The following is a 21,785-nucleotide window of genomic DNA, read 5'->3' as shown; positions in this document are numbered from 1 at the left end:
ACCTGCATGTCATTACTGTAACCAGAGGCCCGTGCAATTCTTGCCGCTCTTTTCTGTAGCATGTGAACGCTATACGTGTACTGGGACAGTGGGTACACCTATTGCTTGTTCTGGGCTTCGCACATCCATCTGCCACATATACTTTACTGCAAGGACAAGAGGTTGTTTCTTATATGACAGAAAAGCACCACGCGCTGAGCCGACATCGGTAAATGCCACCATGGTATTATGACCAAGCACACTACCCATGTGGTGGCCTTGCTGCCCAGTAGTCATTTTGAGGCCAGGATGCACTGCACTTTGTTTGCTAGAGTACTGCTAACTGAAGGAGGAGACAGTCTGCACTCGTTAATCATATTGACTGCATAAAATGCTGCTCTTTTATAAAGCATCAAGGTAGTCCCTAAATGGTGGTGTGATTCCTCCGAAATATAGTTTGCAATCTGGTAACCTTTGAAAAACTGCTTTTTAGTTATTTATAGAATGGGCTGCAAGAAGCAACAGTATTTGTACGGTGCTGTATTTACATTGTCCTTTTTAGGCATGCTACTTGAGGTGACAAGTCACTACATAGATTGCTGTGCCTGTTTTGCTGTGACATTGATGCTTGCTGGTATTGGTAGATAGCAACAGCTGGAATTCTTGTTCGGTTTCTGACTTTGGTGTCATGCGCCAAATTTCCCAAGAGTTTATGATACTCAGAGAGGCGTCACCCTTGGCAGTGTTTCTTAGCATTGGTGATGCTAGACTGAAGCTTACAGGATGGCTCGCTACTCTCTGTAAGAAGGCGACTGCTTGCTCATGCAAATGCCACCTCACGTTAACAACCACTGATTCAAGTGTTACATGGTGCAAAATTTTTTTTCTTAGTGAAATTTGCACTTTGCAGGTAGCCATTTCTGAAAAGAATGAAAACATTCAGTTGTCTTGAATGGCTCTTTGAATCAAACAGCATTAATTTACAGCTGTAATCAGCATTATGAGCCTGCTGTACCCACGGTGTGGTGATGCTGATGGTCATCTCTTTGCCCGCTTAGCAGATGTGCTGCAGATGAGTAAAATCCCATCTTCTGCTTCTTACAATTGCCTGATAGCTGCTTTGCAGGTGCTGTTTGTTCTGCCTGTTTGTACGGATGAGCGTGTTGCTGTCTTTGTTTGTCTCTTTTTAAATGTCAGCAGTGCTCTGCTGTACACCCAAAGTGTTCTCGCAGCACTGCATAACTTTCACTTCTCTTTCAGCAAATTTTGAACACCTTGTTTCAAGATGCACACATGCTGAGTGACTGATAGCGGCACGTCCTGTCGAAGGTGCCACACCTGCGTGGCCGGATGTCAGTTTGGCATTACTGCAGCAGTTACACTTGTAGCCACTGTTGTATCGCTTAGCAAATGGAGGCCGTATTTTAGCCTTAGGCGTGCGAAAAGGAGCCTAGCTGTCTGGCAATAGTCCGTACAGATCAGAAAAAAGCGGCAGGCGGCGACGTGGCATGATCGTCTGAACTGAGAGACGTGTTGGGGGACGCTTTTTGTGCGAAGTACACCACTGGATGTTGGATGTTTAAAGACTGCAATTGCCATCAGAGCAGTACTGGTGAATTGCGAAGTAGCTGTTTCGCACTAAACCCGATATGTCTCGGTGTGATGGCCCAGCGTAAGTACCCTCTTTATAGTCACTTGCCTCTTTCCAGTGATCTTGGCTTACTGCCAAGGATGTGCTTAACTCATGCTGGCACCCTGGCTAAAAGAATGTCAAGAGGTTTTCTTTTTGTCCTCTTGGAATGGAGCCAAATTGAACTTCTTTTACCTTGAACTGACAGGCTCTCAAGAAAGCTTTGCAAATAAAAGATAAATATGCAGATGGCTAACATGTATGTGGCCTCCATACAAGCTTGCTTCTTTGTAAGCTTGCACATTAGATGGTCGTCTCTGCGCCATTTCTAGTGGACGTGGTATAAAGTGTGCGTTCTCTTAGGCAGGTGTGCCTATTGCTCCTTGAGTACTGCAGTGATCTGTTCATAACCTGCTGTCTCTATAGGTGCCTGAGTTTTTCAACTGTACTAAAAGTTGCATGTGTTTGCTGTCTTTCTTCCGTCCCATGTCCCTGCAAAACCGTTTGGGACGATCAAATCAGCAGGTTGAAGCACCACTCGAAGACGCGTCACTTGTTGCTGCCGAGCCAGTGCTTGATGACGCCAGAGACGCCTTAGAAGGTGCGAATTCACAGCGCATTATCCTTTCAGTGTGTGACTGTACATGTGGTGTTGCGTGTCTGTAGTGCAGCCAATTTGGAGGAGCTTGACTTTTTACAGTATGCTGTGTGCATTTGCACCTGTTGTCTTGCTTTTTGGTTGGCATCTTGTAACTCAGGCCTGCAAAGGAAATTATACAGTCTGCCATGTCCGTCGTAATTGCGAATTGTGAAGAAGCTTTTGGCACCTTTATTCAAAAATACTCAAAAATTTATTCAGCAGCGATGTCTGCAGTCGTGGAGAGAATTTTGAAAAGGAGAAACGCGCAAATAAATTTATTTGTTAGCTAAAATGTTTTTTTGCACTAGCATCTCTGTGAAGCATCATTATGGCACTGAATGCAGTTTACTGTATCCCAGAACTACATTGCCTGTAGGTTTTAGACTTTATGTTTTGCGTGTTCTGTAAGCATACTGACAGGTAGCTTCTGCAACTGATGGTCCAAGACTATTCTTTATTGAGAAGATAGCATCCAACCAGAATGTAAAACTCAAGAGTGTTCATCAGTTCTGCTGCCCATAAATATACAGCTATGCAGATCATTTGATTTGTGTTCAGCTGTACTTATTCATCACATAAACATGCTACTCATAAGTGTACTTGTGAAAATTTGAGAAGCTAAATCTGATTGCGCTCAGAGAAAGTTTTCATAAAAAATTTAATTGATCTGAGCATCAAGACTTTATGCAAGGCTCGGCCAAACAATATAATGTTGGGAAGAAATAATTGTGTTGGAGTATTTTTTTTCTGCGAAATCAGTGAACTTGTATGTGTGTGCCAAGTAGGCTTGGTCCATATGTAATTACTATCTGCAATTGATTGTAAACACCTACGCTAATACTGCCCAGTGCTGGTACTTTCTCAAATGGCATGAAAAAAAAAAAGTGAATTCTGTCGTGCCTGCTGAGTGCTGAGACTATCAGGGGATGTTGCATAGGATAATGTGATCTCTTTATTTGCTTATATATAATTTGTGCATCCTTTCCTGTCACAAGTTCAGAATTATACCATGGAGTGAGGTTTTGAATGAACATTAATTAAGCGTGAGTAACACACTGCTTACGTTTAACATGCGTTATTTCTTGTGAAATGAAAATCGCAGATGAATGCACCCCAGACGGAGACTTCGCGGTGGTGGATGAATGCTCGGATGAGGTGGCGCTTAATGAAGACGACGACATGGTTGTCATGGATCAAGCATGATTTGGGACAGACATGATTCATGGTGTATTCTCATTTTTTTTTTAGTGTGCCTTACATACTTTTGTTGTGTTGGCCATTTCAGTGCGCATCGTGTCCTTGTTTAAAATTTCTTTGCTGGTAAACCGTACTGAGCAGTGGTCTTTACATTATGTTTGCTATGTATTGCTGTAGCATTGTACAACCACCAGGCTCTTTTCATGATTCTTTTCTTCTGTAAGTAACATGTTCATGAATTCAATAAAGGCACATTCTACCCACACGGCCGCATGGAGTCCCCATATAAGAAACCCTTGGTAACGCATACAAGACATTATACATAGAAGACCACTCACTTGTAGAGGAAAGAACATGGAACTATTGCAAATTAAATGTGTGCAGGATAATAATAGCAAACAGAATTCAACGTGAAGACGCCATGGCATTCAAGTTTCGCTCAAGGAAAGGTTGTGAGCGTAAGTTCTATTGCTATGAGCCTTCTCCTGTGACTACTAATATTTCATGCGAATTAATATTGTGAGTGCCTTGTTCAGCCCTTCTTTCTTTTTCTTGGCTTTCGGGGCAGAATTGTGGGCAAGCAAGCCTTTTCATAAAGGTATGGTGTCACCAGGTAGGTTTTGAAGAAAGTATTGGCACCTCCATCACCAGGGAAGTGCAGCAGAAATTCTCTTCGATCACTTCTGGAGTGAAACGTCAGCGCCTTTGGATTATCGTTTCTCTTGGATCATCAAGCTTTACGGTGATCATTGCAGAAGTCTAATGGCTCAGTTTATTTAGCTGCTCAAAACTTTTTGAAAATGGTGCATTTTCAAGTGTTATGCTTTCATCCCCTAATCTGTTATTGTTGCGTTTGCCCTTAGACATGGATCCCCTAGTTTTTGTGTGTGATTGTAATGAAAGTTCTGTAGTTTCAGTGTTCTACATTTTGAGCTTTGTCATTAGTGTACAACTAGCTAATTCTTTATTTAATCTATGAAGTGTACCATGCCAGATTATCTAGTTCATTTAAAGGAATGGCTTGTTTTATTGCGCACAGTCAGTGAGATGCCCTGCAGTCACTAAGCTATTCCTCACGTCCTTTATTTTCGTTCTGCACACTGCATCAGACACTGATTTGTTGCATCTGTCGGTGTGTGTATATGCAGAAATTTCCGAACTTGCATGAGGTTTTAAAAACAAAATTTTGAATTTCTTTGCAAATTCTTTTTTAATTTCATGCCACTGACTGGTACTTGTGGTTGTTCTTGCTTGTTGAAGACGGACGCCTCTGATGTTTTCTGTTATGCCTGAATTCAGTGGAAGAAGGGCTCAGTTCACCACTGAAGAGGAAGTCAACGGGCTTCTGCCCTTTTGAGGCATACTTGGCAAGCAGGAAGGGACGAAAGTTTGCAAACTGGTCCAAGAACAGACATTACTACATATTAAACTGTTACGGTGGGATGCAAGTTACATATTGGATGTGCTTTGAGGGGTGTGTTGTAATTTCCTTGTGCCGTGGCAGCACTGACGCCCCCCGCGTTAAGTTGGCCACTCATATTGGTCCACGTGGCGAGCTGCCGACATTGGCCCCGCATTGTCTTTTGCCGTGCTGGTTCTATCTGTACGTTCGGAAGGGATGTTTTTGCAAATGTCTGTGCTATGCATTTGACTGCAGAAGTGCTGTCACGCAAATGTTTGTTCCCGATTACCGAACATAAGTATGTTTGTTGCAGGTGTTCAAACACTGGGGAAGCCGTGATTTGCGAGCAGCACTTGGCCTGACAAGTAGTAGTTTTTATTAATGCGAAAGCATGATATGGTCATGTCGCGTCGGCAAAAAGGGCCCAGATTTTTTAAAGAAAGAAGGAAGGAAAGGGATTGTTGTTGGCCGTGGAAACCGCTGTATAATAATCAAGCAGGGGATAAGTAGCTGGCAGGAATGGACAAGGTAGCAGAAAGGGAGGTGGCACAGAGATTGGGGGAGCAAGAAACGTTAGTGGAGAAGGTTATATTTTCAAATATATACATTAATCGAATGCACACCGCACAACTTGCGTGGGGTAAGGTTCCGTGCAACGCGCAAATGAGTTCACTGCACATGTAATGTACTCAGGCGCGTTGTGACGTCACTTAGCCGCCGCCGAAACCGGGCGCTCGCCTCTGTTTCTACCCGCTACGGTGGCTCAGTGGTTAGGACGCTCGGCTACTGATCCGGAGCACCCGGGTTTGAACCCGACTGCGGCGGCTGCATTTCGATGGAGGCGACGCCAAAGATGCCCTTGTGCTGTGCAATTTCAGTGCACATTAAAGATCCTGAAGTGGTTGAAAATATTCCGGAGCCCTCCACTACAACTCCTTCTTTCACTCCCTCCTTTATCCCATCCTTTACAGGGGGTGCAGGTTCCCCCAATATGTGAGACAGATACTGCGCCATTCCCTTTTCTCAAAAATCAAAACTAAGGCAGATGCTTGTAGCATTGCTGCTGAGGAAAGCCAGGTATTTTGTCTGCAAGAGGGAACCTTTCGCACGCTCAGTGGTTCTCTCTTGGCACTCAGACTGTGAACTCCGGCTGTCGCCGTACAGTCTCGTGACTGGGCCAGGACGGCGACTCTTGCGATTGCGAGTCAGCTGCTACTCCGGTATCAGCGTTTGTGTCGCCGTCTTCGGTGCCTTATGTGTTCATGAACGGAATGTGCCGCCTTTGTAGCTGATTTTCATTGTGACCGACAAGCTGCAAGGTTTATTACTTCCATGTGCCACTGTTGAATTTACCCTGAATCGTTGTATTGCCTACTTACGTTCGGGGCTAGACAAAGAACAGTCCACTTTTTGTACCATGTGGACTTTTGAAGCAAAAGCTTCACTGCGCTAGGTGAAGCCGATTTCGCCGTGCGTCGCCGGTTGGCGTTCAAGTGAGCCAGAGGTCAAGTGTGGCTATAGGTCGTACCATATGTGGTCCACCATGGTGTCGCACCTCTTGACCTTTGACCTTTCGATTCGCCGGTAGATGGCAGTAGAATAGGCCTATCGTTCATTTGGTGGCTAACCTCTCTCGATGAACCATTAATTTAACTGTCAGGGTGGGCACACTGCCTGTCCAGTGTGGGGAACACTGAACATTACAGATGCCAAGCCGCGTCTACTTGCCTGTTACACCACAACTTACCCTCTTTAACCAGATTCAGTAGTAGTTAAACCGCAGCTTATTTTTGAAGGGAAAGCTTCAGTACGCTACCTCTCAACGATTTCGCGGTGCTTGCGGTTTTGATATTCAAGTGAGCCAGAGGTCAAACCCCTTATCGCGTGGTTCGGTTCACTGATATGTGACAGTTACTACGCCATTTCCTTTCCTCAAAACCGGTCATGGGGGTCCCCGAAATATATATTCATATATTCGACAGTTACTGCGCCATTTACTTTCTTCAAAACCAATTTTAAAAACCAATCTTAAATTTTCTTCCGAACCAAAGGAAAGGCGCATAACGCCCTCTGGGACGGTGGACACCTAAGTCTGTCGCATGTGCCGGTAGTGACAGATGTGCGCTGCATGCGTTGGCATTCACAACGTTGTAGCAGAAACGCGCCACTGAAGCTATAGACAGTCAGCGTTCTTTGTGTTCGTTGGCGTTGACAACGCTCTAGACTCGGGTCATTTTGAGGAAAGGAGGGCGCATAGCTGCCTCCCTGTGGCAGTGGACGCCTCAATTGCGCTCTGAGGTACATGGCAGTGGTGAGAAATGTGGGCTGCATGCATTATCACTGACCGCATTGTGTCAGACGCGCCACAGCACCAATAAGCCGCAGCGTTCATTGGGTGACCAAGCTCTCGCGAGCAACCATTAATTTAACTGGCAGGGTGGGCGCACTGCCTATCCAGTGTGCTGAACGCACTCAACGTTACAGTGGCCAAGCCGCGTCTACTTGCCCGATACACTACAGCTTTCGCTCTCTACCCAGGTTCAGCAGGAGTTGAACCGCAGCAAATTTTTTTCTGAGCTAGTGACGCTCAAAAGCGTGCCTGAGCTAAGGCCATGATATGCTGGCGCGCTACATGGGACTAGTCCACGTTAGCAGCCATTTTCAGCAATTTAAATGCTCCGTACATACGTTGCAGCGGCAGTTAAGATCCAAGGGGTAGCAAAAAGCTTAACGAAACAAACTGGTTTAGACCGAAACGAGCTAGATCTAAACACATCGGTTCTACAAGTGTCCGTAAGCTGAGTGGCTTGCCATTACACACGCATGCAGTGTCCAGCTGCCCTGATGTCACGTGAGCGGCAAAACTGCATTTTGTTTTGCTGATGGCAGTAGAGTGAACTGAACAACAACTGATGCCGCTCTTAGAGCGGTACACCGATTCGTTGCTTTTAATTATGTCTGGCTGTGTACTCGACGTAGACATCCCGGAGGTTCACGGGGCTGCATATATACAACAGTTGTAGTCATCATATCTTATCACAGGACAAAACGTGTTTCGTTCTGTGTTTTGCGCTAAATGAGATGAATATAAAGCCGCCGCGGTAGCTCAGTGGTTATGGCGCTCGGCTGCTGACCCGAAAGACGCGGGTTCGATCCCGGCCGCGGCGGTGGAATTTCGATGGAGGCGAAATTCCAGAGGCCCGTGTGCTGTGCGATGTCGGTGCACGTTAAAGAACCCCAGGTGGTCAAAATCTCCGGAGCCCTTCACTACGGCGTCCCTCATAGCCTAAGTAGCTTTGGGACGTTAAACCCTCTAAACCATGAGACGAATATAACTGCTGAAAACCAACTAGCCCATCCCTTAATTGGTATTCTGGAATAGTTGTAGCTGCAGCTTCATAGATATTACAGTGATACAAAGGTCACTGGGATCGCAGCTTTGTAAATGATTTTTTTTTTTCAAGAAACCGCCTGTTTTCACAGTAGTGACAACTCTTCCCGCCCTTTTTCCATCTCTTACAAAAACTTCGCACTAGTGCGCCTAGGGTTTGGGCAGTGTCATTTTACTTCTCACAGTATGACCCCAAATAGTGATGTCAGGCTAGTGTTAGGTCTACTGATATAGAAATGCATCTTGCGCCGAAAATTTCTGCCGGCCCGTTCACAAAAATGCCTACCATGAACGCACACATTACTGGTCCTCGACAAGTGTGATCCCTGGAAAGCTCAAGGTATGTGTCCACATTTTCTAGGCTGCGATAGGTGAGCGCCCTTATAGCCTAGTTCGCGTGCATCGAGACGCACGTGTTCCGCGCATTGAGCAGGGTTAGGGAGGCATAACAGGGCCCACTTTAGTCGTCAGACGAAAAAGGCCTGCGAGTTTTCTCCCCCCACCCCCAATGTTCTTTTTTTGTCTGTGTAAATAAACTATTGTACGCAACCTACGTACTTGTCTTTGTCGCTTCTTTTATCGTCTGTGCCAAACCCTGGTGGTGGTGGTGAAGCATCCAGGCAGCTGAGGAGGGCCGCCTCCCAGCCCTCTCGGGAAGGGGTTAGGGGTGGAAGAGAAGGATTGTGTTGACATGCCCAGACCATGTGGAACGTGTCGGCCACCTCCCCACAGAAAGAGCAGAGGCTAGAGAAAGAAGTGTCGAAATGTTTGAGCACTGCCGGGCACAGTAGAGTGTTAGTAAAAAGTCTAAGCAGTATTCTCGTCCGCTTTCCCTAGCCCCTTGAGAGGATCCGGGTACTGACGGTGCGAGTCCCGGTTATAAGCAGAGATATCTTTGAACGTTAACAGAGGATAGGTGTCCTGGTCCAGATCGGTAGGGTCTACGTCGGGGGCCCGGTTAGTGAGTGCGCGGGCAACCGAGTTGGCGGCCTCATTCCCTGGTAGGCCCTGGTGGCCTGGAGTCCAAATGAGAAATCGGGTCGTGGAGTCCAGATCCCGAGCTGCTCTCCGAAGTATTCGTTGCGCTGTTGGCGTTATCCAGCCCAGTTCCTAATTCTGGCAAGCCCCTCGCGAGTCGGATATGATGAATTTAGATTGAGCGTGGGAGGCGGCTAGGGCGATTGTTACCTCCTCCGCGTGGGTTGTGCTAAGTGCCTTAAAAGTGAGGCCGTTCACCTGTCTTCCCTGCTACGCTTGCCTTCTCTGAATCCACTCCGTTACCCTTCCAGCGGTTATCTTGCCTTCGCATTACATGCCCTCCCCAAGCCCATTTCTTCCTCTTGATTTTGATTAGGATATGTCGAAGACAACTGCAGGGGAAGTGCGCGAACCAGGGTGAGTTCATATTTTTCTGGCAATGTTCTGCATAGAGAAATGCTCAACACGAGTCCGTGTTTTGGATTTAACAGTCAACTGGTCTGTCCCTGCAGCCTTTATGTAGGAGTTGGACTTTTCGGTTTTTATTTTGTTGGAAATTCGGCGCTTATTTCACAGTGCAGTTTTCGCCTTTTTTGGCGAGTTATTTCTCACAGGGTCAAACGTGTCCTTGGGCTCCGTCATTCCTGGGCGCCGAGCATCATTTTTGTTTCGCTGGTATATGTGGCATGCCTGTGCGGTGATTAATACACAAATAGTCGTGTTTTAGGCACTGGTTACAAACGTTCTCGCCTTAAGAAATAAAGCTAAGAGGGCAGAAGTTAAATGATCGGGCCACAAGACAAACAGTTTATTTCTAGAAACTTATGTAAATCGGGCCACAAGACAAAACCAGTTTATTTCTAAAACTTATGTAAAAACAAAATAAACAATAAAAACAGGTGAAATCAACTGTCAAGAATCGCACATGCAATTTCCTCTAATGGCACCAAGTCCTTCTAGCTAGTAGCCTTCGTGCCGAAAAAACGATCACGACGGCAATAAATGCAAGTGCAAGGGGCTTTACAAGAACAATGCTTTCGATTGCAAAGAACTATACGTTATACATGACGTGAAGAAAACCTCCTTAAACGACTAACGGCTCCAAGAACGTGATGACAGTGTGAGCAGAAGGCGCTGCGGAGCCCCTTGGTCTGCACCCGGCGTGCGTCTAAAGAATAGCGGAGCAACACCTCAAGACGTAAGCTGCACTACTTAATCTCACCGCGTTCCTGGCTTCTGCACATTCTCTCCTATAACCCATTGTACTCATACTCAACAGCCAGCAAGCATGGCATATATGTCCTAGGATATTGACCCTTTTGGATCGAAACCGAATTTCAAAAAATGAAATCGACGCGTTTTTTTCGGTTTTCATCGGTTTAAACCGAAAACTCTAACCCCTACCTGTATGCGACCATGCAATGGTTTGCCTGGTGTCTTTGGCAGATAGAAAAGGGAAGCTAACCGTTACTTTGGGCCCCTTCATGTTCTTGTAAGCCCATGGCGAAAAAGATGTACATCACATTCGCGAAATATATTCTCAATTATTTCGTTCCCCATGCAGATGCTCTATTGCGCACATAAAGAAAGCTTGCAACTGTGCCTCAGTTGTTTGGCTATTGTTCACATATGTGCATTGCTGCCACTTCAACCCTGTGAGGGTGAAGGGGAGGGGGAACGAAGATGCTAGTATTTAGATCCTTCAGCCATAGCTATACATCGAGGAGGAGTTTCTTGACGCACGTTGAGCGAGAGCAATTATACCTCTCTACACTTCATATTTTGAGCCACCTGTCAGGTTCTAGGCAGTCAATCTGTCGAATGGCAGTGCTATGAAACCGGGGTACCTCTCTGGAGCCGAGCTCCCGTGAAACAACCTGGGTGAGAACCTCATTTGCGCAGCAGCACGCAGTTGAAAGTTTAGTGCACCTTGCGGATCTCGACCGACTCGTGAAAACGGCCAGTACTTAAACATCATTCTGCCATGAAGTACAAGGTCCTTCGCGAATGAGAACGTCTCTTAACATAGGCTACTTTATGGCACGCGCAATCGCATACATGCTAAGCTTTCGTTCTAAAGGGCATCTCAGTCGGCCGGTTATAAGACCTTGTTACGTGCATCGACTTGCTTTTTATTTATAACATGCAGTCACCTTGAAAGAAACGGGTGAATATCTCAATTTATTGTTGCGAGCCCTGCGAATAATCACATTTCAGAGCAACATAGAACCGCCACTTTTGGAAGTATAATTAGGGCGTTTATTCTTGGCCGACCTTGCGCGACGAGGTCGGTCGATGTGATTTTCTTCGCTACTTCGATTGAGTCCACCTTGTGCGATAAGCTTGCCTGAAGTCGAAAATGGTTTTCACCGTCCCGCATGCACGAATAAACACCGGAGCCAGCTGCCGTAAACGCTCACGCGTTGCAATGAGTATGGGATAAGCGTTTGTGCAGCTTGGGAAGCGTCGCATTCGTGCACCAATCAGGGAACAGGTAATGCATGCCTGGACCGTTTGAAACGGGCGGAAAAGGCATGCTCACTTCTGTTGCGGCGCACGTTAGCGAATTGCGAACTATAAGTGCGACTAATTATTTCGCCTCGCACATAATTGCAGAAAATTATCGCATCTGGGCAGTGTCACTCAAATAAATCTACACCAAGTAGTTTCTGCTCGTTCGATGCATTTTTTTTTTTGCGCGGACAAAATATTTGACAAAAAAAATCCCACAAGTACGTATACAACACGTGTCACGCTCAAAGGGGGCAGGAAATGCGTGGTCGCCGCACTTCGCGAATAGCTGCCGCGTCTGCATTTTCTCTAAGTAGGATACAAACTGTACCTGCTGTTTTTATTTATTTTACGGCACCCGACCTAAAGTGTATGTGCTTACTATTATCAGGAAAAATAAATGAACAGCGGAAGTTCCTTTAAAAGTTTACTTCACATCTGCATCACGGAACACTGCACTTATCACACTCTACAACTTTCACTTCAAAAATTTAAGCTAAAGGATAGCAAAAGTAGCTAATTTATCTCTGTTATAGTTAATTAGCAATAAGGTGCATTAAAATAAACGGTGGCAGTCAAAATGACTGCTTAAAACCTCTCGCTAAATCTTCTCGGAGCGCAATGTTGTTTTAGAGCTGAGCACAAGCCTTGAGGCAACACGCGGTGAATAATAATAAAGAAAAGTGTCGAAAGGATCATTTGATCAAAAGAAAAAAAAGACTGACCATTCCAAAGCGCTGAGAATTGCACGAAGAAAAATAACCACGAAAAAGAAAAAAAGGTACGGTTTTCGTAAGCCCTATGAAATGAGAACAAAGACGTGATTAGATTTCACCGGTGCATGTGAAAAAAAAGAAAACCCACTGTCTTCAGATAACAAGCAGCGGGAGTCAAGACAGGCGAAATGCAATGACTTGGATCTGCATTCTTTATTTTCTCTTCTTACGTGCTAGAGTTCACGCTGTAAGCTTTCAGCAATACAAAAGGCACAGCACTTCTCACCGTTAAGAGCCCCAGAGAGCTATTCAGGTCGCACTTAAACACAGCATTTACAGTTGTCACTTGCCCTCCGCGAAATTTGTTGCATAACAATGCCTCTGTGGAAATGAGTACACCTGGAGCGCTGGGCTGGCGCAAAGTGAGTGGGAATCCTCGCTATCGGAGGCCGTGAAAAATGCTCGTCTGGCAACGAGCCAAGCCATTAGCCGACCTTAGCCGCGCACAGCCGCAGCCAATCCAAAACGCGGAAGTCCACTGTTCGTGTCGTGTGGCGAGTGGCGAGTCAAACCTGTTGCGCTGGATCTCGCCCCGGGAACTCGACGACGCGAAGGCCGCACACAGCTCGAGCGGTCGCAGGCGCACGGAAATTGCTCCGACCAAAACAGCCGACGACGTTTAATTCCGAAATCACGTGCGCAGCTGTCGTGTCTGATAGCGGTGCCCCGCCGCTCCTGCCGTGAACGCGTGTTGGGGTCACTGCCAAGTGTGTGTAGTGTCTGTGCGCCGCTGGGGCCGACTTGTCCGTCCGCTTGGTCAAACGGCCGGCTGCTCGCCGAGCATGAGCATTGTTCTTCGCTCGCTCGCGTAGGTCAGCAGCGGGGAGCATTGTCTCGCGATGGCCAAGATCGAAACCTGGCAGGACGTTCTCGACGGCACGGCGGAGCGCATACGCCAGGGAAACGGCTTCGCCCTCTTCAGCGCGCTTGAGACGAACGAAGAGCGGGTCAGGTTCTGCCTTCGCCACGAAGTCGCCCATCCGCGCATCAAGCACTGGCTCGCCGTTCTCTGCTCGTCGAAGCATCGGAAATTCTGGGAGAAGGCCTCCGAACTTCGCAGCGAGGGGAACATCTGCTTCAACCGCAAGCAGTTCGCGAAAGCCGCCGAGTTTTATACGCAAAGCATTCTGTCGGCTCCATTCCCGGACACGCCGGACGCCGAAGGGCACGCCGAAGAGATCTCGCTGGGATTCGCAAATCGATCCGCCGCGTACTTTCATGCAGGCAAGTACAAGCGATCTTTGTGCGACGTCCGCTACGCTATCGAACTTGGCTATCCCAACCATCTACGTTATAAGTTGTACCTGCGGAAGGGCCAGTGCTACCTCCGCCTCGGGAAGCCCAGAGAAGCCCTAGAAAACTTCGACTTGGCCAGCAAAGCTCTTCGACGCGCGGGGTTGGACAGTAGAAAGCATGCGCAGCAGGCAAAGGAAATCGACTTGTTCAAACAAGCGTGCACAGCTAACCAGACACCGCCCGTTCCGAGTGACGAAGATGACCCCGACGACGAATCGCAGGTGCCAAGTGTCGCGCACGGCGTACACGATTCTGTGCCCAACTGCACCAGTGCTGTGGACATCTTGTACAGTACGGAAAAGGGACGGTTTGTGGTGGCGAACCGGGATCTGCGGACTGGAGACGCCATTTTCGTCGAGAAACCATACGCCTCGGTTCTGCTACCCGGTCACACCAAGACCCACTGTCACCACTGTCACAAGAGGCTCCAGAACGCTGTCCCGTGTTCACAGTGCAACCAAGTTCGGTACTGTACCTTCAGCTGTGCCAAGGAGTCCTGGAGCGTGTACCACCAGTGGGAATGTGGCAACCTGAACCTTTTGTACTCTGTAGGTATTGCACATTTGGCGATCAGGATTCTGCTTGTCACAGGTCTGGCAAACCTCACTCAGTTCTACCGGGCTCTTGCTGAAGGGGATGACGAAGCTAGCGAGTACAGTTACAACACTGTGTATGAATTGGTGACACATTCTGAGAAAATGTATGCCGATGACATGCTACAGTATTCCTTAACAGCAGCTTTACTGTACTTGCTTCTGGATCAAGTCCAATTTTTCAACCTGGATGACGTGGCTTCAAAGGCTTCAATGCTGAGTCTCAGCGGAAGGAATGGTTCTAACCACCACTCAGGCCTGCCCGTGAAAGAACCTAATCTCGCTGCTTTAAAAACTTTTGCTGGAGGCCTCCTGTTACGCCACATACAGCAGCTTGTATGCAATGCTCATGCTATTACTTCTCTGGAGTCGAGGACAACACAGGAAGACGACGTGGTGGTTACAACTGAGCAGGTTCGAATAGCCACAGCCATTTACCCAAGTGCAAGTCTCATGAACCATGCTTGCAGCCCGAACATCATTTCAAACTTCCCTTGCGGCTCGACTCTTGTGGTGAGAGCCGTGAGAAAGATTGCAGCCGGAGAAGAAGTCTTGAACTGCTATGGCCCTCACTACCAGAGGATGTCCTTTGCAGAACGACGCCAGACACTGCAGGAGCAGTACTTCTTCACTTGTGGTTGCACGGCCTGCAATGCTGGTGAAGACGCTGAACAGCGTTTGCAGGCCCTGAAATGCGAGTACTGTGATGGCCCACTGAATACACCGGATGATGGTGGAAAAGCTGCCTGTCTGGACTGTGGCACAACTCAGGAGTGCCTTGCACGTGAGCAGAAGGCATTTCGAATGCATGACCTTTATGTGCAGGGCGTGCAGCTTGCTGAGAAGGGGAACCACTTGGAAGCTCTGCAGCGCCTCAACAAGTGCTTGAAAGCACGGGAAAAGTTGATGTACAAACACAACTTGAAGCTCCTGGAAGCCAAAGACATGGTGGCAAAATGTTTCTGTGCTATTGGCGATTTTCGTTCAGCATGTGATGTGCTGAGACCTGCTGTTGACGCAATCCGTGAGATATATGGTGAGAACAGCATTGAGCTTGCCAATGAGCTTCAGAAGCTCTCTGACGTGCTTGTTAACGCTGTGCCCCAGGCGATCCGGCAAGAGGCATCTGCTGAAGAGATTGACCACCTCATAAGGGATGCCGATGCTGTAATTGATGAAGCAATGACTATTTACATTCTTCACTATGGGAGGAGGCATCACACAACTCGGGATCTGCAGGCGAAACGAAGAATGCTGGCTACCGTGTCCTGAGATTGTTCCATAAAAGTGTTTTCGAAGCTTTTTTTTTTTTACGTTCCATGACTTTGACTTGTGCGTGCACTGCCTGCAAATTGGGTGTTGTGTGTTTCCTGCACTTATATACATAAGACTCTTCAAGCCAGTGAGTGTGAGTATACAATAGGAAATTTTTCTTTTTAGTGTTACAAATGGTAACTGTAATCCTTTTATTGTCTATTTTGCACGTGGAATGAAGAGACTTTTGGTATTAATACTAGCACTGTGAGCTGTCTAGCAGTACGATATGAAAATGTGCATTTCAGGCATGTGTCTTAACAGGGTAATCCATGAGGCTGTCCACAGCTTTGGTGCCATTATAAGAAGTACATTGTCAGGGAAGTTGTTCTGCTGTTGTGAAGGAAATTGGGCTTCAGGTTTCAGTGCAGAAACATGGGCTAGTGTGTAGCACATTTTTACATATGTGCAGCACATAAAACAGTTGCTCAAAGTGCACCCAGTGTACTGAGTGTCGGCTGGTGCTGAACTGCATATCTATGCTCGAATATGAGAGTACTTTCCCCTGGGGCTTCGAAATGCGCACCAGCTTATTGCCTGTGGGTACATGCTTGTTCTTTGCTGAGCGTGCTGTGCATATTGAATAGGCTTTAGATTTTGTGTGACAATTTTCAGTTGCGTCAACTGCCTGCTATATAAGCATCGTTTTTTCCTTGCAGATACTTTGCCCGACTGTTAGGGCAAATATATTGATTGAGTTGCCAGCTTTAGTAACTAAAAAAAATAAATTGGTATTCCTACCTGCCCTTTTTGTTGTGCAGTTCATGAATAGTAGGTATATCTTTAATGCTGCAGAATTTCAAGAGAATTTGCTAGGAAAATAGTGTACCTCCATGCGTAATGCATGGTCGTTGATGTCAATGTGATTAGTACTTGCTATTGAAACTGCAGTTGTCATATTGTACATGTGAGCTTGAAGGCTTGAAATGTAATGTTGTATGATGAAAGACATGCCGTAGTAAATATTACTTTACTGAAATCATCTCGAGGCCTGTCCATTCTCATTTCAACCTGCTTTTAGTGAGAAATCCATTTTTTTTTTTGTTTAACAAACTAATAGCCCATCTTGCCGAGATAGACTTGGTATTTGCAGTGTTTCATATCGAGAATGTACAACAGGTGTCTGAGATGAGTTTTGAGCTCGGCAGTGGAGCAACAGGACTGGTTAACAACTTCTAGAGAGAGAGGGTACTTTGTTACTACAACACATCCATACCAGTGAAAAGAATTGTGCACCTCACACAATATTAAATGCTGCGTGAAATTTCATATGTTGCAGTTCTTTATTTTTCCTTTGCATGAAAGGGGGAAGCTAAGGCAAACGGATGGCTTGCATGAAAAAGTTCTCAGTTCTCTGGTAATGTCGACAAGGCAGTGTAACAAATAGCAAAGAGTTGCACATTCCTACGTATCAGCTGTGACAATATATAAGCTAAGAAAAGCAAGTGTGAACATATATTCACATTATAACACAGGGATCAAGCACAGTAGTAACAGCTGTGACAGTATATAAGCCAAGAAAAGCAAGTGTGAATATATATCCACATCATAACAGGGATCAAGCAGAGTAGTAACAGCTGTGACAGTATATAACCTAAGAAAAGCAAGTGTGAACGTATATCCACATTATAACACAGGGATCAAGCAGAGTAGTAACAGCTGTGACAGTATATAAGCTAAGAAAAGCAAGTGTGAACATATATCCACATTATAACACAGGGATCAAGCAGAGTAGTAACAGCTGTGATAGTATATAAGCTAAGAAAAGCTAGTGTGAACATATATCCACATTATAACACAGGGATCAACCAGAGTAGTAACAGCTGTGATAGTATATAAGCCAAGAAAAGCAAGTGTGAACATTATAACAGCACCGCAGCGGTGGCCTAGTGGTTGAGCATCTGCCCGCGCTGGGTACTCACCTGTGATACAAGGGGTACAGCTCTTTCCCCTGCCTGGTGCTCGGCTTATTTAGGGTGAAATGCTTGGGAAATGGGTCTTTGACACCATCTTGAGCAAACGAAAATACCTTGTGCCATGGTGCTGCTTGGCTGCAAATGTCCTTGCACCATAGAAATTCACTATCATGCATCCACATTATAACACAAAGATCAGTCGGGGTAGTACGTTAACAAACAGAGCACAAATTGCGATGAAATTGCTGGAGGAACTTATGTGAGTACAGAATGCTGGTATTTATTGTTTATTATGCTCTCCTTGAACCGATTTCTGAGATAACTGGATGAAGTACAAAAGGGTGAATTGTTATGAATGGCGAAATGTGTTTACCGTGGTTATTTTGAGTTTAGGAGGTAATTTTCCTCGCGTTCTAAGGTGGTATAACATGGAAGAATGGTCGGTTCGCGTACGCCTACAGTCCGCGGAATGCCGCGCAGTCCTTGGCGAGCTTAATGGGCACCTGGCTGCCGCTGGCCGGCGCTTTTCTTTTCGTCGCGGTTCGCCGTAGCCGATCTGGGTCGCGCCCGGGCGGGGCCAGGCAACGGCGCGTACTGCAAAGAACGAAACGGAGCCGCTCGATTTCGGCCCGGGCGAGTGTTGCGCCTGGCGTCAGGAGGAGGCAGCAGCGCGGACCGAAGCACGTCCGCCTCTCCCACGTGATCTCATTCCCACGGGCAGGGCCGTAAATCAGCCGAGCCACTGCCCCGGCACAGCGCTTCGAAAGAGGAAGAACGCAGATTTTCCTTTCTTTTTCCTCCCCGCACGGTTCGCTTCGAGAGCTTGCGTGTGCGGGCATTGGGGTTGTTGCTTTTGCTGCAGCCCCAGCTGTGCTGGGGAGATAGCAATGCGGACACGCGATGACAGTCGCGGCGGGCGTATACCTACATTGTTTTTCGGAAGTTCCTTCGCCCGTGGCCAGAACTGTAACCGGGCAGCACTGTGCAGTGTTGGCCGTTGCGGAAGAAAACTTTCATTTTACTAGTTTTAGCCAGCGTGTGCCACCTAGCGCTAACGCGGGCCTTCGATGCACTTGTACAGATGTCGAACTGCGGTCCCCAAAAAGCATTCCAAAAGCTATTGTAGAGCCCAGAACTTCAGAGGCGCGCCGTTTCGTGTCATTTTCGTGGTGAGGTGCCGTCGCTAAAGCCAACAGGAAGTTTGATATCACGGTGAACGTAAGGAAGCTTAACAGGAAGCTGCACGCAGTTAACGACCGACGGCGAACCAGGCTGCTACTCGGATTGCATACTGTGTTTTATATAAGACACCGGAAAGGCTAAGAATAGCGGCGCCTTTGTGCCTTAGTGCTTGAAAGTCGTGGGAGTTTCTAACTGCTACTTCGCGTGAGAGTGTGAACTAGCAGAGCGAGAAAAACCGATTCTAACGCCCACTTTTAAAAATGAACATCTAACCTCGAAACGGTATGTGCGTTACAAATGGGATACAAATTCGAAACAACGCTGCGAACGGGGCGGGGGATTAAATAAATAATTGGTTTTTTGGGGAAAGGAAATGGCGCAATATCTGTCTCATATATCTTTGGACACCTGAACCGCGCCGTAAGGGAAGGGATAAAGGAGGGAGTGAAAGAAGAAAGGAAGAATAGGTGCCGTAGTGGAGGGCTCCGGAATAATTTCCACCACCTGGGGATCTTTAACGTGCACTGACATCGCACAGCACACGGGCGCCTTAGCGTTTTTCCTCCATAAAAACGCAGCCGCCGCGGTCGGGTTCGAACTCGGGATTAGGATCCGGTAATCACGCAACTCGGTTAATTATCTGCTTTTGAAAAACAATGCTTGGTTGAGTGGAAACTAAAAATGTGAAAACGGGAAAGTTGGAGCGTTTCTTTTTTTTTCTGCGGGGTGTGTGTGCGGGGGTGACGCTTCTAGTCAGACATTGTTTACTGCTTTATAAGCCTTATTCCTTTATTGATCGTTTCAATTCAACAGCGCTTGACTATTTTTTATGCTTTAGTGACTTTACAGTTACTCGCGGTAGAGGCTAATTCTCATTTATGCACATATATTTGTATCTTTCTTTCTTCATTTCATTTCCATTCTCTCCTTGATCCTCGTTGGACTTCCAATTGCCAAAAAAAAGCACTAATAAACAGCTTGCATTATCATTGTTATTTATGCTTAATTACCGTATCTGTCTTAATTATAGAAGAAGACGAAAAATAATTGTCTAAAACACATCTGTGACGTTTTATGCTGCATATTTGATGATAGTCTTGAGTTCAAGTCTCAAATTGAACTGCTGAGGGCCTACCTCAAATATCTGGCAATGGCTGAGGGAAGAGTACTGCGTGAAAGCCGTCGCAGTAAAACCATAAGTACTTTATGCCTGGTCCTGTGTCCTATGCATATACTGCGAGAGGGTCTCAGGGCGATGGAAGAACGTCACGTTTGCCGAGTAGCTCAAACTGGCTCGTCCATAAACGTAACAGTGCAACGGTTATCTGGATGGATGCAGGTAATTGAGGTATCTCTATACCTATCAGCCGGTCCCGACAATTGTTTCGAGTTGTCGTGGTAGCGGTATTCTTCCAAGCTGTTGCCACCGCGGCGAGGATATACAGGAAGCTGTAAAGGCACGTTGAAAAAATAGCACGGTGCCGCTGTCGACCTGGTTAATGAAAAATTGCGCCACGGTAGAGTGTCGCGGATGGCGTGACAAGAAGCGTTGGGAGAGTGCGAACGAACAATAGGACGGGCCTTGCAGGAACCTCCTTGTGCCGACCCACATTCGCGTGAGACATCCGTGGCCTTGGATTAAGTTGCGTGAGGTATGAGACACGCCTCGGGTCCGCCGCATTGGGTGCACTGTTCGGAAGGCGCGCTGCAACGCGCCGGGATCGACGAATCGCCCCGAGGGGTCGTCTCGATGTCGAGGTCACGCGCTCGGCGGTACAAGCACAGTCGTATGTACTGCAGTCGTGCGCAATTCTCGTGTCGAGTGACGTCACACTGCACTGCGGCCCATGAAATGCAGTTTATTACGACATGCCTGTCGGGAAAGCATGCCAAACGGCCAGTATTCGAGGATTTATGATTTCTGATGTTCTAAAAATGTAAGCTTGTTTTTGTACCCATTGAAATTTTTTTTTTTGGGGGGGGGAAGGAAATGGCGCAGTATCTGTCGCATCTCGGCGGACACCTGAACCGCGCCGCAGGAGAAGGGATACAGTCGTGCGGTCCGGAGTGCCCGGATTCGACCGCGGCGGCAGCGTTTCGATGGAGGCGAAACGCAAAAGGCGCCCGTGTGCTGTGCGATGTCAGTGCACATTAAAGATTCCCAGATTGTCGAAATTATTTCGGAGCCCTCCACTACGGCACCAGTTTCTTCCTTCACTTCCACCTTCCTCCCTTCCCTTACGGCGCAGTTCAGGTGTCGCCGATATGTGAGGAAGATACTGCGCCATTTCCTTTCCCCCAAAACCAATTTTCATTTTATTTTATTTTTTCGAGTGCGCGCTGCACTGCGCAAATGACCGGAGACTTGAGCGTGTTTTCTCTGAGGCGCAGCCACTACCAGCGACAGTTGAGCCATAGTGAACGTCACGATGACGTAATATGTCGTAGCTGCGCCTATGTCGTTTTCATTTCTATGCCTCCTTTCCTTGTTTTATTCGCGCAGTGCTACCTGCAATCAACTAGCCTGCAAGAACGTTCTACGACAGCATTTAGGCTGTCGTTTCAAGAATTTGCTTCTCCCTAACTAAATTTCCTGATTGGTTAGTTACCTGACGACGTCACCAGTGTCACGTGACCCCCATAGACCAATAAGAAAGCACCGCAAAATTTGAAGTTCCCCGCGAAATACCTTGTTCGAGAGAGTTGTGGTTGACCACCGCCAGAGGTGGGCAACCTTAATAGGTTTCGACCTCATGAGGTCGACCTCAACCTCACGTAGTGAGGTGAGGTTGAGGTGAGGTCGGCGGCGGCTAGAAATTTTGTGAGTGAGGTCAGCAAATCAGACCTCAACCTCACGCGTGAGTTTGAGGTTGAGTGAGGTCGTCATTCAGTGAGGTCGAGACTTTTTGCAGTTACCACGTCTTACTCCGACGAGTGCCGCTTCCGCAGCCGAGTTGCAGGGCACCGCCGCAATGTTCAT

General features: G+C 47.0%; 2 protein-coding genes across 6 annotated transcripts in view; both read left to right on the top strand.

Annotated features, from left to right (window-relative positions):
- The window catches only part of LOC144104749 (uncharacterized), a 38,969-nt gene extending 35,260 nt beyond the window's left edge, over positions 1-3,709 (top strand). For 3 of the 5 annotated variants that reach the window (XM_077637922.1, XM_077637920.1, XM_077637918.1), the window contains exons 11-12: positions 2,132-2,210; positions 3,352-3,709. In XM_077637922.1, coding sequence (XP_077494048.1) covers positions 2,132-2,210; positions 3,352-3,452 — 180 coding nt within the window. In that variant the 3' untranslated portion in view covers positions 3,453-3,709. The remainder of the gene's footprint in view (positions 1-2,131; positions 2,211-3,351) is intronic. The other 2 variants (XM_077637921.1, XM_077637919.1) reach the window with 1 other exon arrangement.
- A 9,218-nt stretch (positions 3,710-12,927) lies between these two features.
- Positions 12,928-16,686, top strand: LOC144104748 (protein-lysine N-methyltransferase SMYD4-like). Its single transcript, XM_077637917.1, has one exon. It carries the CDS (start codon positions 13,344-13,346, stop codon positions 15,663-15,665), a length of 2,322 nt encoding a protein of 773 aa, XP_077494043.1. The 5' UTR covers positions 12,928-13,343; the 3' UTR covers positions 15,666-16,686.
- The last annotated feature ends 5,099 nt before the right edge of the window (positions 16,687-21,785 follow it).

Source organism: Amblyomma americanum, chromosome 9, assembly GCF_052857255.1.
Source record: "Amblyomma americanum isolate KBUSLIRL-KWMA chromosome 9, ASM5285725v1, whole genome shotgun sequence".
Lineage (NCBI taxonomy): Eukaryota > Metazoa > Arthropoda > Arachnida > Ixodida > Ixodidae > Amblyomma > Amblyomma americanum.
Note: the sequence above shows the minus strand (reverse complement) of the source record. Positions and strands in the feature narration are given on the sequence as shown.

Bases quoted from the DNA above. Each gene is read 5' to 3' on its own strand.
- LOC144104748 (XM_077637917.1), top strand. From the start codon at position 13,344: ATGGCCAAGATCGAAACCTGGCAGGACGTTCTCGACGGCACGGCGGAG.